Source organism: Callorhinus ursinus, unplaced genomic scaffold (assembly GCF_003265705.2).
Source record: "Callorhinus ursinus isolate GAN/ISIS: 27379988/994484 unplaced genomic scaffold, GSC_fseal_2.0 scaffold15, whole genome shotgun sequence".
NCBI lineage: Eukaryota > Metazoa > Chordata > Mammalia > Carnivora > Otariidae > Callorhinus > Callorhinus ursinus.
In genome coordinates, this window is record NW_027397077.1 from 14163986 (window position 1) to 14180582 (window position 16597).

Consider the following 16597-nt stretch of genomic DNA (forward strand, 5'->3'; position numbering starts at 1 on the left):
TATATTTCCTCTGGCTCCCATTTCCCCTCCCCTTCCTCTGCCTTCCATGATGCATCCTGATGGAGTAACCACCTTTCTTTGCCTCTCAGGTTCCAACATGCTGCTGATCGGTGTCCATGGGCCAACCACCCCCTGCGAAGAGGTCTCCATGAAGCACGTGGGCAATCAACAGTACAACGTCACATATGTCGTCAAGGAGAAGGGAGATTACGTTCTGGCCGTGAAGTGGGGAGAGGAACACATCCCCGGCAGTCCCTTCCACGTCACGGTGCCTTAAAACCGTTCTCGTCAGATCCTGGGAGGAGTTCTGGTGGTCGCTTTTGTTGCTTGTTTGTAACTTGTTTTATACAAAGTTTTCCTCCAGCCTGTTTGTGGGTCTGAAATCCCATCCCGAAAACATTGCCGTTGTAAAGTGCCTTGAGAAATAAGTCTAGACTTGACTCTTTAGGGACACGCTGGGGACTCTTAAGAAACGCAAACTCATGCAGTGGGCTGAGAAGATTTCCAGGCACACTCGGTTCAGATCCGACCTCTTGCTGGCACAGATCACCCCCTGCAGACAGACCAAGGTCACTCGCAAGACTGACATTTCTAAAGAATGAAATTGGCTAGCCCATCTATGAAACGAGACTGGCAGGGAGGGACAGGGTGAAGAGGCAACCTACTTGGGGCTGGCATTTAGAAGAGGACCAGCAGCCTACCCCATAAAAGGCTCTTAGGCAGACACCATTGTTTCAACACTACTCCTCTCCACACCCCTGCCCGCTCCGTGGCCTTTGTACGCGTCTCAGAGGGAAGCGGCTACATGGTGGCAGACTGGCCTCCATGCTTCCTAGTACCTCTCGCCTCGTTCTGCTGAGTATTTCCCTGCCAAGTTGTAACATGTGCCCATCTTGGCAGCTACGTTTTGCTTTTGTCTTTAAAGGCCATTGAAGTCTCTGGGTCTGAGGAAATTCTGGGGCAAGCAGCCCCCTCCTGCCAAAGATTCCTTTTTTTTTTTAACCAACACGAGCCTTTGTTCCTAACACACACTCCAGCCATTTGTCAGTCTGATGAGGCTTGCCAGCACGTTCGAATGACCGCAGGTGGGTCACTGTGTCAGCGCCCTCATCTGCAGAGGCCTGTCACGGGGCAGAACACTCCACACCCACCTCCAATCAGCTGTGGGATCACTTCTGGAAAAGAATTACAGATAGGAAAGAATGGAACTCCTGCTGACCTTTGGCCTCAAAATCAGGGCACTGTGGAGGGGGTGGGACAGACGGCAGCAGCTCCCCGGTGGTCTTCTGTCACTGGGCACAAGTGGTGAGAGCTACAGAGCTGACGGGGGCTCTGTATTCATTTGGCCCTGACCGCGTCATCCGAGGCTGTGTGGAAAGCAGCGTGTGGGGCCCAAATTCCAGGAATGGGGCACGAGGCATTTTGCACCCCTTTCTGCAGACCTGAGCTGCCTTCGGGATAAAGTGAAAGCCTTCGGGGCTGCGTCCTGACTTCAGGGCCCAGGTGTGAGGTGTGGTCTGGGCCGGCAGACCTTTTTGATTTGCGGCTCCGTCCTGAGGAAGTGTCACGGGTGCCTCCGTGGGTGGGACAGGGAGCGAGGGAGGGGACCGTCACCAAGATGCAGCAGCTGGGGGCAGGTGTTGGCAACAGCCCACCCCTTAGACACCGGAGCAGCCCGAAGCCTATTGTGAAAGGGCCACAGGTTTTGTAAACTGGGACATGGAAGCGAAACTGGAATCAAATGCCGACTGTAAATTGTATCTCATAACTTATTAAATGTTTGCTCTGTCAAGCTCCCCTGGTGTTCTTGGAGGGTGTTGTTTCGGAGTAAATGGTTCGAGTCTCTCACCAGCCCTCCCTGCCACTGGCTGAAAGGACACAGGTTAGCAGCTTGTTCCGACAGTGAGCCTGGCCTCTGTTTGCGGGGCGGGGGGCGGGGGGGGGCTGGCTTTTCCGGGAGCCCCGCTGGGAGGGTATCATCAGGAGAGGCCAGGCGGCCAGACAGGCTGGGTCTGGCAGTGAGGGCTCCCGGGCCGGGACACCGACACAGCCTCTTAGGAGAGAAACCTTCTTCCCGATGGCAGAGATCCTGTCATTCTAGGGAGTTGACTCAGACAAGAAGCTAGGCCACCTGTCCTCCCAGCTGCCCTTGGACAACAGGGTTCGTGTGTGGTGTTCGTCTTCCTCTCCCTGCTCCTTCCTTCTGGGAAGAGCTTGTGCCTGACGTGTGCTTCGGATACCTCCCCCCCTCCTACTCACCTTCACGGTGCCCGTGACCCCACTTCGCAGTGTTGATACCAACTCAGGTGCTGACCGACATGGCGCTCGGGGCAGGCCCTAGGCCTTGGCCTTTCTGTCCCCAGAATGGAGGCTCTACCTCCCTGGTTATACCCCTGTGGGAGCAGGAAGGGCACCAGGAGCCCCCAGATGAGCCCCCGGAAGTCCTTGCTGGGCCCCTAGCCCTCCACTGGGGGTGAGGGGTGGAGGGAACGTCAGGGAAGGAAGACGGGCTCCTGTTGTGTGTTTCTTCCTGTCACCTCCTTGATCGGGATGGAGGCTTGTTTACCTCTGAGAGGCGGGAGGAAGGCGGGAGGAAAGGAGGTTTTCCCTTGCCTCTCCTGGAGGGAGCTCCCTTATCTGCGGGCCTGGGCCAGGGATGACTGTTCCTGGACTCCCTGAGGGGTTTGTGGCTTGGGGGGCTGCCCAGGCTCTGCCTGGTGATGCTAACCTTGCCCAGAGAGGAGCCCAGGGGCACAGGTCCTGGTTTCAGTCCTGGGAAGTCTGGCTGGTTTCCGCTGGGGAGGCAGCACGGCTCTGTTCCCAGCTGGACCTGGCCATCAGGTAGAGTTGGAACGTGGGCTTGGCTGCTCGGTGGCGGAACGGGCCTCGAGGAGGTGGCCTCCCCTCTGAGACCAGGCCTCCCTCAGGGTGGTGGTGAGGAGCGCACGAAATCTCCCTGGGAGCTGTGAGTCCTGGTTACTGCTGTCTGTGACCGACCCCTGCCAGGGGGTGCCATTCCCCATTCAAGGCCGCACCTGGGGCTGCCCCGGCGGGCCCCTGCCTGTGACATCACCCACGACCCAGGGGAGTCAGGGCACCTCCCAGGTGGCCAATGGCTAGAGCCACAGGGCAGCTCTTCTCTGCATCTGGACTCACTGCCAAGGGAATGGGACGCTGTTTGTGCAAACACCTCCATGACTTGAAACTCGACCCTGAACAGGTACCAACCAGGCCCTTTCTGACTTTACCAGTTGACTTGGCCCCCTTCCTACCAGGGGCTGACTGAGCCATCACTCTTTGGGGGCCGACAGAGGTTAAAGCAGACGGTGTTGACAGCTGACCCGCAGCGATCCTCGACCCAGAGAGGCCCGGTTTCCTTGCAAGCGCCGATGCGTGCCCCTCCCTCGGCCGGCTTCCCTCTGCAGCCCGCGGAAGCCCTCCGCGGTGCCGCCCAGAAGGAAACAGATTAACGTGTCTGTTTCAATGCACTTGGAGGCGTGTGGGCCCTTGGCCACACGTCTGGTCTTCAGACTTCAAAGGGGCCTTGAAAGCCACATCTTGATGAGTTTGGTGTAAAATGAGTCAGGCACTAGGGATTTCATTTCCCCTAAAAATGGCACCGCCTTAAAAAAGTAGCAGAATAAACGTAAATGGCAAAGTGAGTGGTTGATCCTTGTCACCACCACCCCCAAGTTTGTATTTTCAAATGGGGAACAAGCTCATTAATTTAAGTGCTCTTTGGGCTTAAAGCTCCGTCTGATGGAAGCAGGGTCTAGGAAAGGAATGGAATCTTTTCAAATCCCCATTAACTTGGAGAGGGAGGGGCTTTGTAATTATTCCACTAATGAAAACTCTCGTCCAGAAACACATCTTGTTTAGCTAATTTTTTTTTCTCCTCACAATGGCAAATCATAACTCGAAGAGGGAGTAAAAATGTCACATGGCTCAAGGCAAACCTGAATTCAAATTTTTCCCCTCTGGCTTTGTCCTAAGGATGCTGACCAAGCACAAGGGTGGGAGGAAATGTGAAACAAAGGGATCCTTTTTGCTTTGTGATAAGGCTTTTGTCTGGGTCCCTGAGCCCACAGGGGACCAACTCATGCAAGGAATTTAGGGTGGCCCACCCCACACCCCTTCTCTCTTCCTCAAGAGCTCTCCAAAGCAGGCAGGCAGGAGGTGGGGAATTGACGAGCCTGACTTACGGCTTGTGTCCAAGGGTGTTTTGGACTTGCTTATCTCCCCAGGACAAAGCTCAAAGATGAAAGAACATTCGAGCCTTGTATTGCCCACATTATTCCCTCTGCCATAACCACCGCCTTCCCAAGGCATCAGGATGCCTCTCCCAGTGCAAAGCTAATGCTGAACCCTGGGGGGGGGGGGGGGGGGGGGGGGGGGGGGGGTGTGGTGTCTCTGAGAAAGAGGAAATCTTGGCAGAGGCACCACACCCCAGAAATGCCAGCCTCGGGCCCAGCTCCAAGCATTTGGCACCAGTAGCCGCAGAGTAGCCTGGTGTGTGAGAAAAGCCCAGAAAGCAGCTAACTCCAAGTTCAAGTCTAGATTCAGTCCCAGCTCTGCGGCTTACCGGCTCAGACAGCCTCTGGCTCTTCATCTCCCCAAACGTCCCAAGCTTCTTCAGAGCGCTCATTTTACAGCAGGGAAGACTGAGGCACAGCAGGCAAGTCTAGGCAGCCTTACCCTTTCTTGCCTTGCCGACTGCGAGTCCCAGTGTGGAACATTCTTCCTCCACTCTGCCTGGCTAACTCATGTTAATAGTACAGGGCTCAAAGGGCACCTCCTCCAGGAAGCCTCTGTGCCTCAGTGCCCTCATCCATAAAATGGGAAAGTGGGAAACTTCCCTTCTAAGGTTAACCTCTAGAAAGATCTCCCAATGCATCCATCCTCCAACTGGCTGGCCAAGTCCTTCCCCACCCAGATCTGCTAGAAGAGGGGCTGCCTGTATGTTGGGGAGACTCAGTTCCCCAAGGCAGAGTGGAAGGGGTACCTCAATGAGGGGAAGGGAGCCTGTGGGGAATCTATTAAGCATGGTGGTTCAAAACATGGGCCAGCGGGTTCAAATCCTGCCCGGCCATGAACTCCAACAGAGCATTTACCCTCCAGAGACTCTCACAGCCTCTGTTTTCTCTCCAATGAAATGGGGTACCAGAACCTACCCTAAATATAGTGTTTGGGGTTAACTGACAAAATGAATGTAAAGAACATACCACAGTGTCTAGTACCTGATAAGCCTTCATAGAATTACTACTGCTGAGAGGTGCTTAAGAGGATTCTTCTATGCGGAGAGCTTAAATTCAGGGGGGGCTACTTTAAGGACACATCCATAAATAGGAGAGGCACTTGGGCTGGAGACAGAGCCCGGGACTGGAAACTGGCGTGGGAGTCATCAGTGGCAGTGGATGGGGTGGCCAATGGCAGTACTAGGAGCAGGGTGGATCCCTGGTGGCCCGGGGGGAGTGGCCAGAAAGGTGGGAGGAGAGCTAGGTGAGTCAGGTGCTCCGGGGAGAGCCCTAGCTCACCTCCCAGCCTCCCCTGGTTTCGCCTTCAGTGACCCCTTTCCCTTAGCAGAAGCTTAGGCCAGAGGCAGGCCTGGGGCTGCCCCCACACCTTCCCAGGGGTTGCGGGATGGGTTTGAAGTGAATAAATCTGGAGTAAACAAAGTGTAGTAAGTAACACTAATGCTAGGCTCTGTGTCTTAACGATTACCCCCATTTTTTTTACAGGGGCATTTCCCAGGGCACAGAGAGGTTAAGTGACCCGTGCAAATGTAATGGTCAAGGCTGCGTTAAAAGCCAGAAAGCCTGAATTTAGGGAGGAGGCCATGAAGCCGTGCCCTGCACGCAATAGCCTCGCCCAGGTGGGCGCTTGGAATCCAAAGGCGACTCTCCTTGTGAGCCAACCTCTGTCTCTGAGCCCGTTGGAAGGCAATACTTTTGGGGCGCCTTTCTACACCCTTCCACCCCACTCCCTCTTTGGGGAGCTTGTCCACCCCTCAGTGCAGCCCCCATCTGGCCAGCTGCCAGAGCCTGTTGTCCGGAGGACTGCCGTTCCGACTGTCGTTGCCGTAGTGGCCGCCAGGGGTCGCCGTGGGCGCGCGAACTGCGGCACCGAAGAAAACCCTGCGGTCGGGAGGGCACCGGGTCTTCCAAGGCCCAAAGGAGCACACCCACCTCTGCGCTCCAGCTCGAGGCCCCGGGCCTTACCTGCCTGGAGCTGGGGCGGTCTGGGTCAGGGAGGCTTTCTTGAGTTCCGGGGTCAGACCCCGCCCCACACGCGTCTGACACCAGGTTCCTGCCACCCCCAACCCTCGCAACTCCGACTTACCTCCATCCGTCCTTCCTTCCCTAACACTCCCGGAGGCAACAGAACGGACGTGCAGTCCGCCGACTCATCCTTTCCTTGAGCGCTTTTTTGAGCACCAACTGTATGCCAGACAATACCCCCGGAGGTACTGGAGACACGAGGTTGAGCAGGACAGGACCCAGAACGCGAGCTCTGTGAGGGAGGGAGGGTTTGTCAGCACTGTTCACTTGCAGCTCCTGGCACACAGAAGCCCTCAGTACCCAAAGCATGTTTGGTGCTTACAGCCTGCTCAGAGAGCCTGGATTAAAAAGGTGATTGCACAATTAACCGATGACCACTGTGAGTGCTCCAGACGAGCTATACCAGGCCCAGGCTGTTTTACTTAAGGGGCTGGCTCTTAATCTTCCCCAATGACCCAAACTTCATAACCCTCATTTTACAGCTGGGAAAACTGAGGCACAGGCGTCAGTCTAGACAGCCTTACCCTTTCTTGCCTTGGGAGTCCCAGTTTACAATATTCTCCTGCTACTCTTTGCCTGGCGAACTCATGTTCATAGTTCAGGGCTCACTCAAAGGGCACCTCCTCCCGGAAGCCTTCCCTGATCATCTCCCCAGTTCCGTGCTCCCCATCCACCTGATTATGGGTCTGTCTCCCCTTCTGGACTGTGAAACCCGAGGGTGGGAGGCATGTAGACTCCGTTCCTCCTCATCTACCTTTAGTACCCAGCTCAGTGCCTGGCAACAGAGTCAAGAGCGAATGAATGTTTGTTGAATGAAGAAAGGAGAGCGAACGGAGCAGAGGGTGGAAAGGTGAGTGGCCCCAGGAGGTTATGGGTAACCTCCTCACTGGTACTTACGCTGGTCACCCCTGCAGGGCCCCGGTGGGAGAGGCACAGGGTGTGAGGGTCCTGGGTGCTGATGTTATGGTGCTGCTGGGTGACCGGTGGGTCCTCCTCTGCCCGCCCCCACCCCCTGCCGGGCCTCCCACAAGATGCTGTCGCGTTCGATGGGAGAGCTCTGTGTCTGTAACGCAGGGGTGCGGGGATTGGCGTCCATCCCTGTGTGACCAAATGAACATTGCTGAGCCTCAGTCTCCTCGTCTGGGAAAGCGATGGCAGAGAGCTTGTAAGTGAGTCACCGTGAGGAGTCCACTGGGTGGAATCACTCAGGAAAGCCTCCAGCGCCGGGCCTGGCACGAGTAGCCCGGGTGTGCCTGGGGCTGGCACCGAGTTCCTGCAAGCCTCCCTTTTCCCACCCGGAGAGGAGGCTTATGGGAGCCCCAGCAGCTGAGGAGGGTGGTTTCAGGCAGACGGAGCTCAGCACAACAGCCGGCACCGGGCGGGTCCCCGCGAAACGGCGGCTGACGTTTATGGAAGGCCTCCTCCATGCCAGGAGCTGTTCTGAGTTCTTCTACCCTGGCCTAACGGCATTCCCGATCCCAGCAGTAATCCCCACTGTCATTCTGACGTTCAAAGGACACCAGGAAGCTATCAAGTGTCGGAGCTGTGTTGGAGGAGTCGGAGTCCAGAGTTTCCATGGCAATCCCCCAGCCACGTGTCCAGAGCTTCCCGAGGGTGGACACCAGGCCTCCCTTTGGACCTCCCTGGGTGCCTGGTGCACAGTAGGTGCGCCTCAGGGTTTGCTGAATGCGCTAGAGGCTACGGCACCCCTTGCCTCTCCCCGGGACCCTCTGAGAGTTGGGGGGGAGCCTTGGGCCCCGAGTCCCTCTGGGGCAGAATACAGCCTCCTGCCAGGGACCGTGGGCGGGTTGCGGCCAGTCTTTGCTCCCTTTTCCGGCCCCGTCTGTCCTGTTGCCTGCGAGTGGCCCGGCCCCCTGAGCAGCCCAGGCCCCCCTTCCCCCAAGCAGGGCCCTGGCAACCCAGCCCTCATTGGCTGCATGTATCCTTGGACACAGGCACCAGCAGAACAAACGGGCCACAAGCCTCCCCCCCCCCCCCCCCCCCCCCCCCCCCCACCACCATGAGGGATCTGAGCACCACCCAGAGCCAAGCCTGCTGGCAAGAGCACATCCAGAAGGAGAGGACAGCCTGGGTCGCCTAGAAGATCAACTACGGCCACAAGTACCTGAAGGAGGGGCCCATGCCCACCCAGGAAGCGGCTCCAGCGGGCCCCTCTCAGGTTAGCCTTGGGAGCAGGGCCCTTGGCTGTCACCAGCTCCCCTGAGAGCAAGGAGGTACAGGATGGACGGCCAGAGACCAAGGGGGTCCGGCATCAGCTGTCCAGGGGAGTGGCGTCCAGGGCCCCCCGCCCAAGGGAGACAAGGTCTGGGAGGCCCAAAGAGGCCCTCGGGGGCCAGCAGTCCAGACCAGGCCAGAGGGCTTAGAAATGCGGCAGGTCCCCCCCAGCACCCTGCAGCTGCTCTTCCAAGGCATCTCCCACGACGGCCAAGGCCGGGCCTCGTACCCCCGCGAGCAGCATCGGCAGAAGCCGGAGGAGAAGTTTCAGTACCCGATCTTGTCATGCTGGGAGTACGGCTGGCACCCACTGTCTTGCCACTCCAGGCCTCTGCGGGCAGGCCCGGCCTTCCCCGCCCCAGCCCTGTCCTTAATCACCCTGCAGGCACCAGCCTATCCCTCGGGTGCACCCTTCTCCGAGCAGGCCCCATGCCTTCAACACCTTCAGGCCTTCACACATTTTCAACCTGGAATGTACCTCCTGCCTCTTCCTCTGCTCCCTGACTTTCACATGTCACCTCCTCTGGGAAGTCCTCCGAAAGTCCTCCAGGCAGATTTGAGTCTACCCTTGTGCTTATGCAGCTTTTTTCGTCTACAAAAGCACTGGGCCCACTGTGTCACCATTCCTTGAGTATCCATCTGGCCTAATGAGCCCGTTGGGTTCCAGAACTCCTTAGTTAATTTTATTAAGGCCCTCCCAGCCCCCAGCTTGGGACTGGTACTCTGTGACCGTGGAATGAACGAACAAATGAATGAAGGTAGACCTAGGGAATGAGGCTTTGGTCTGGAATCAGGAAGTGCAAGTTCAAATCCTGGCTCCTCCCCTTGGGAGCTGTGTGAGCTCAAGCAAGAGGCTTAACTTCACTGGGCCTGTTTCCACATCTGAGAAATGGGACAATACCAATACCTGCCTTCCTATGTCACCGAGTTTTGGAGAAATCACATGGGAAAGCACCTTGAACAGAAATTTTCAGCACCTTGAACAGAAATTTTCCTCACAAAAGCCTCACAAGGTGGGTGGGACAGACATTCATTCATTCGACATGTGATGCTTTCACTCAGGACAGCCCAGGGAGGGAGATCTGGAGTCACCAAATCCCAGCTCTGCCCCAACATGAGTTAGCGAATGAACAAGCACGGAAGAGGGACTCAGTCTGAAATTAGGGGGCCTGGGTTTGGATTCTGGTCTGTTCATTCACTCATTCAACAAAGGTTTAGTGAGCACCTGATACATGTCAGGCCCTTTGTGTCCCTGGGGATACGACAGGGAATGTGAGTGTTGAGGCTGTAGAAGGAGATCAGTCAGGAAAAGGAGAGGAAGACCCAGGGGCTCCTGGGGTAGACAGGTGGTCAGGGAGGCCTGCTGGGAGGGGATGCTTGAGCAGAGGCCTGAGGTGTTTCCACGCCATCAGATTCTCCTGAGGAGGGCCTGACTCCCTGGGCCCACAGAGCGAGTCTCAGTTCAGGCGCTACGCCCTGCTCCCTGCCGCCTCCCCTCCTCCAGCCTACAGCGCCACCTGCTGGGGAATCCACTGCAGGGCAAGGGCCGCCACCAGACGCAGCAAATTAAACTACGGGATGCCCGTCCCATTTGAGTTTCGGGTAAACAATAATCGTTTAGTCTAAGTATGTCCTAGATATGGCATGGAACATTTTTAGACGGAGAAATTATTCATCGTTTATCTGAAATTCAAATGTAACTGGGCATCCTGTACTTTATCCAGCAACCCAAACACTGGAGCCAGGGGAGCTGCTTCTGGATGCCTCCTGTGTGCTAGGGCAGTGCTAGGTTCAGGGCAAAGACTGGAAGACTGTTTTCCTCCATAGTGGTTCTGCTTAAGGTCCCAGATGCCCCTAGAATCTCCGGAACATTCTGTAAGCTTCTGGCCTCATGCCCCTAACCCGACCAGTTCAGGGGCTAGATGAGGAACAGTTGAGAGAACTTCTCTCTCTGTGGACCATCTCTCCCCGTTCCCTGACCCGGTTACAGACAGGAGCTGCATCATCCCCGGGGGTGCAAACAGCCATGGGGAAGTGGGGTTGAAGGCATTGTCTGGGCCCCAGCTGGATCATTCCCAAATGCCCTTTTACACACAGAAAGTACCGGTCTAGCACCTGGCACATAGTAAGTGCTCAACAAATAATAATTATTACTATTGTTATTACTATTATTAGTTCAGCAGACAGGACTTGCAGCCTGTGAGCATTTGGGAGCTAGTTCAGCCTTGGCCAGGACCCCGGAGGTTCTTACTATGAAGCACTGGGATGGAAGGTCTCTCACTAGACAAAAGGGAGAAATGTGATGAGGTTACCCCTCGTAGGCGTGGCATAGGGATGGGGTCAAAAGAGTCAACCATTGGAGTGACTTGAGTGCCTATCACCCATCGGGGCAGATCGTGGGCCCAGAGCCAATGCAGGGTCTTGAGGTCCCCATGCTACACCAGGTGTACCGTCTGGTTGCTGGATGCTAAGAAGGAGTGGGGGGAGTCAGGTAGCGATCAAGAGGCACAGGGGCAACCGCTGCTCCTAACTGTACTTCTAACCAGAGTGGTTGCAGCAGGTGTCCTCACTGACCCTCAGCCCTTCCGGCTGGGCCAGGGCTGGCGGGAGGAACGGCGGGCCTGGCTCAACCAGGCCTTTGCTGTGTTACAGGGGACACCATGAAGGACGCCAGGGCTCCAATGTATGCCAGGTGCTGGCCCATCTCAAAGACCTTTTACATCAAAAGTAGTGTCTTCCATTTTCCACAGCGAAGAGACCAGCTAAGCTGAGCTCACTGGGGGTTCAGAGGCGGCTCCTGTCTTTTTCTGTAGTCTGTCTGGACCCCCCACCTGCTCCCCCACCTTGGTCCCATCCAGCCCTGCTCCTCTGCGAAGTGTGGGAGGACATGAACGCTTTTCTCTACCTCTGGGACTCAGGGTGGCCCCCCTGCTGCCTCTTGGATGTCCTCAGGGACCTCAGCTCCTTGCAGAGCCCTGGCCTCCACCATCACCAGCAAGGTGCAAGATCCTAGCTGCTCTCCTGGGGGAAACGGTGGAGTATCCAAGTGCTCCAAGAGCGGAGCTGGGGTGGCGGGGGCCGGGGCGCAGGGCTCGCTAAGATCTTACTGTACTAAGTGGAGGAGGGGAGCATCTCCCTGTGTTGACTGTCTCTACATTTTAGTGAAGGGAACCACAGCAGAATTGCTTGGTCCCGGTGTATCTCACAGTTTAAGGAGGAAGCAGTTTCCATGTTTACTTACTCTTTATCTCACTGTACCCCCACGCCCTCCCCCAAGAACCTGCATAAGTCAGGTTTGCCTCGCTGTTGTAACAAACAGCCACTACATCCCAGTTGCTTTAACCAATAAAGATGTATTTCTTGCAGCACAGTGCACTCTGATGGTCAGCAGGCCACCTCCCACACACTGACCTAGGGAGCCGGGCCTCTCCTATCTGGTGGCTCTGCCATCTCCTAGGGCCTCAAGGTCCTTCCCTGAGCCCTTCTGCATCCAACTGGGGACAAGGGAAGAGACAGAGAGTCTGCAGAGAACACACCCACTCTTAACCGCCTTGGCCTGAAACTGACAAATGTCGCTTCCTGTCATGTTCTGTTGGTGAGAACACATCCCATGACTTGTAGGTGTGTGAAGGCTGGGAGAGCTGTGTCTCTCCTGGTCGGCCTGCAACTTCACCGAAGAGCTAGGCCACCTAGGGCTGCAATTTGAGCTCATTTGTCTGGCTTTCCCTCCTCAACTTTGGGAAAGTTCTTGAGTGGGAAAAAGCATGAGGCAGAGAGTGTAAGCGAGGGCCAATGGGTGCGTGTGATTCTAATGGAATTCACACTACAGCCTTGCACACCAGAGGTGCTTGGCCAGAACCTGCTGAAGGTAATCAAATACCAAATAACCCCCTGGATTCCTCTGGGGCCATGTGATTGACTGCAACAACCGTGGATCTGACAGCTCCTGGGGGGTCAGGCCTCCCTGGGCTCCTGCGGAATAAGGGACCACATCTTCTTGGAGCTCATAGCACAGACTGAGAAGGGCTGGGGTGGGGGAGGGTGGGCGCTTTGGGAGCACAGAGGAGACACGGAAGTCCGCATGGGATCTCGGGGCAGGCTTACTGAAGGAGGTCCCTGTTATTTCTGGCATTAAAGGAAATAACGCTCGGAAAATGCCTGGCAAGTGCCTGCCTATATTGAATTATATTAATGAGGATGACAGTGATCTCTGTCAGCAGCAAGTCTGCAAGCTGCTTACAAGAGGACGGGCTGCCGCCAGGGCAGGCTTTCTCAGTTGGGATTTTGCAAATAGATCAAGCCCTACTGAAAATGATTTAAGTGACGATTTTCTCAGTTCTCTCAAGGAGGGGACCCCATAGCTAGCATCGTTCTAGAGGCATGGGAAAGAGATTCGCGGCAAACAGAGGATGTCCCAGGATGTTAGGGCTTACTTCTCCCGGGGAGTTTATTTATGTACGTATTTAACAAATTCCAATGCGGTATTTGCTATGTACAGGCATTTTTCTAAGGCTGCCCTGTGGCATTCGGTACGCATAAGCCACACGTGTCCACTGAGCACCTGAAATGTGTTGTAAGTATGAAAGATGCATGAAATTTTGAAGATTTAATATGATTAAAAATGTAAAATATCTCATTAATAATTGTTATATTGAGTTACATGCTGAAACAACCAACTTTGTACATGCTAGGTTAAACCAGTGATTGGCAGGCTTTCTCTGTAAAGGACTAGTTGTATTTTCCACTTGCGGGCCATCCAGTCTCAACTCCGCAGCTACTCAACGTAAAAGCAGCCATAAATAATACATAAACAAATGGGCATGGCTGTGTGCCCATAAAACTTTATTTTAAAAAATAGGCAGTAGGCTCGATTCGACCTACAGGCTGTCATTTGCTGACCCCTGGGTTAAATAAAATATATTATTAAAATTATATTTACTTGTTTGTTTGTGGTTTTTTTTGCTTTTTTAAATGTGGCTATTAGAAGATTTCAAATTACATTTGGCTCACATGCTCTTCCTCCTGAACAGGGCTGATCTAAGCACTTTATGAATATTTACTCGAGGGATAACTGTTAGTCTGACGTGGGAGAGGGGGGCAGGGAATGTGTGAATTCTGCTGACAACCTAAAGAAAGTGCATAAATTGGCTCTTTGGCCTGGCTCCCCCACTGCTGAGTGTGGAGCCCAAGGGCAGATTGGCTTGCGGCTGCTTCCTTGGGGGATATCTGAGTCTGTACCCTCTCTTCTAGGTTCATCCTTTGACTAAAGGGAAGTCCCCAGAAAGACCACCAGGCGGTGCTGTCGGACCACAGAGCATGGCGGTCGGCGCGCTAGAGACCTACCTGCCTTCTATGCTGGGGGTGGCCATTCATTTGCTGTGTGGTCTTGGACCTCAATTTTCTCACCTGTAAAATGGGGGTCAGACTGGCCTAGTGAAAACATGAACTTTTAAGACAGACTGACCTGACTTGAGCTTTGACTCCACCAGAGCCATGTGATGATTTTCATGGTCCCCAGGCATTTTGCCTTCACGCAACCCTTCTTCCATAAAAAAAGATACTAAAAGTTATATTTTACAACTCTGTTGGTATAAACACAAATATCTTAATAACATTATATATTAAAATTTTTTCTTCAACCTAAAACTTCATCTTATTCCTTCTTATTCTGAAAGAAAACATTTCTATGGCCCTTAAAAGTATCATGAGCCCTAAGCCCCTTGCCTCCTGGGCCTCATGGAAGAGTCACGCGGGGCTCCACTACTCACCAGCTGTGTGACCATGGGCAGGTTATTTAACTTCTCTGGGGCTCAGTTTCCTCACTTATAAAATGGAGATGACAACAGACCCCTCCTTTTTAGTGCCGTGATTGGAATTTAGTGAGAGAACCTATGCCATGACTTCTTAGAGCAAGTCCTACAAATGGCTTTCTTATTTCTTCTTCTTATTATTATTTATCATCTTTAAGGATATTTTTAGCTCTAACCTCTATGAAACTATTAAAATATTTCAAACAAGTAAGAATCTCAAAATACGTAAAAAAATAAATTGAAATTTCCAGGCGCCTTGATGGGGGAAGTAGAAGAGTTTTCTGGAGAAGAGTATATCAGCAGAAGGAGTTTTTGCAAATGGCAAACACAGATTCTTTTTCTCCTGCCATCAGGGAACTCATGAGGTAGGAACATGGACTTGCACCCATCAGCTGGAGCCTGGGCCAGCTGGACAATATGCATCAGGTGGGCAGGTACTTGGGAAAGATGTGTGAGAGTGTGTGTGTGTGTGTGTCTGTCCGTCTGTCTGTCTGAAGGTCTGTAGCATTCATCTTAGAGAAACGGAGATGTTCATGGAGTTTTGAAGCCTATGGAAGCCTCAAGCCTATGGGGACAGGGACATCATGTCTGCAGGGAAGGGGGGCAAAGAGGGGAGGGGCGCATTAGGCTGAGGGAACAGTATGTGCAAAAGTTGGAGGCAAGTTCAAGGTGAGGTTTACTTTTCTTTAGCTGAATTTTAGTTCTTGTATCCCTGGTGCCATCCAAATATTCTTTGATAAACTTGAATACACTAGAAAGCCCTGTCAATTTTTTGTTGCTGTTGTTTTGGTTTGGTTTTTTTGTGTGTGCGTTTTTTAAAATTTTATTTATTTATTTGACAGAGAGCGAGAGCATGAGCAGGGGTGCGGCAGGCAGAGGGAGAAGCAAGCTCCCGGCCGAGCAGAGAGCCCTTGATCCCAGGACCCTGGGATCATGACCTGAGCCGAAGGCAGACGCTTAACAGACTGAGCCCCCCAGGAGCCCCTCAGTTTTTTTTAAGGAGGCGCCATGCCCAGTGTGGAGCACAGCACGGGGCTTGAACTCACGACGCTGAGATCAAGCCCTGAGCTCAGATCAAGAGTTGAATGCTTAACCGACTGAGCCACCCAGGTGCCCCAGCACTGAAATTTTTTTTTTCACTGCAACTTTTTAATCCCCAATTTGTACCAGCTGAAATCACTCCCTAACTCTTTTTTTTTTTTAAAGATTTTATTTATTTGAGAGAGAGAGAGAATGAGAGATAGAAAGCACGAGAGGGAAGAGGGTCAGAGGGAGAAGCAGACTCCCTGCTGAGCAGGGAGCCCAATGTGGGACTCGATCACGGGACTCCAGGATCATGACCTGAGCCGAAGGCAGTCACTTAACCAACTGAGCCACCCAGGCACCCCAGAACTTGAAGTTTTCTTAAGTAAATGGCCTAAGAAAGGTTAGGGGGAGAATTCTTTTTCCTTACTTTCAACAGAGAGAAACTCTTTTCAAACTCTTACTTTTAATCAGTATTTGCCCTTACTATAAGTTAGGTGTTTCCATCTGGAAGTCATTCTTTTTTTTTATTTGACAGAGAGAGAAAGAGTGAGCACGAGCAGGGGGAGAGGGAGAAGCAGACTCCCCGTGGACCAAGGAGCCCGATGGGGGGCTCGATCCCAGGACCCTGAGATCATGACCTGAGCTGAAGGCAGACACTTAACCAACTGAGCCACCCAGGCGCCCCTGGAAGCATTTCTAAAAGAAAAATTATAATAATTCTATCACCCTATGTCTACTACTTTTGGCTCCAAAAAAATTTTTTTAAAGGATAACTTATGTAAAGGCTTTTGCCTTCGCCAAGATGGCACAGTAGTGCCCCCTGAGTTTCATTAACTCCACAAAAACTTTGTGAGCAGTGACTAAGAAGACACAGCTTTGCCGTCATAGAGGCTGTAGGTTGGGGGTGTGGGGCAGACCTTGAACGACTAGCTACACAGGTGATGAGGGTTAGGAAAGGGACGTGGAGAGCATCGTGGGAAGATGTAGCGGAGGGTCCAGAAAGACTGGGGGAAGCTAGTCAGAAAAGGCCTCCCTGACTGAGATTTAAGCTGAGTTTTGAGGAATGAGAAGAAGTTAGCTCAGCAGATGGGGGAGAAGAGTGATGGGCCTGTGCAAAAGCCCGAAGCTGGGGAGAGCATGAAGCACTGAGGAACTAAACGTGGCTAGAATGTATGGATGGTTGAAAATGAAGTTGGAGAGGTAAGTGAAGGCTGAGAAATACAGGGCTTTGTAGGTCATGATAAGGAC

General features: G+C 53.4%; 1 protein-coding gene across 4 annotated transcripts in view; it reads left to right on the forward strand.

Moving 5' to 3' along the window:
- The window catches only part of FLNB (filamin B), a 145201-nt gene extending 143409 nt beyond the window's left edge, over positions 1-1792 (forward strand). For all 4 annotated transcript variants that reach the window (XM_025885762.2, XM_073901412.1, XM_025885759.2 and 1 more), the window contains one exon: positions 90-1792. In XM_025885762.2, coding sequence (XP_025741547.2) covers positions 90-277 — 188 coding nt within the window. In that variant the 3' untranslated portion in view covers positions 278-1792. The remainder of the gene's footprint in view (positions 1-89) is intronic.
- Positions 1793-16597: the final 14805 nt, after the last annotated feature.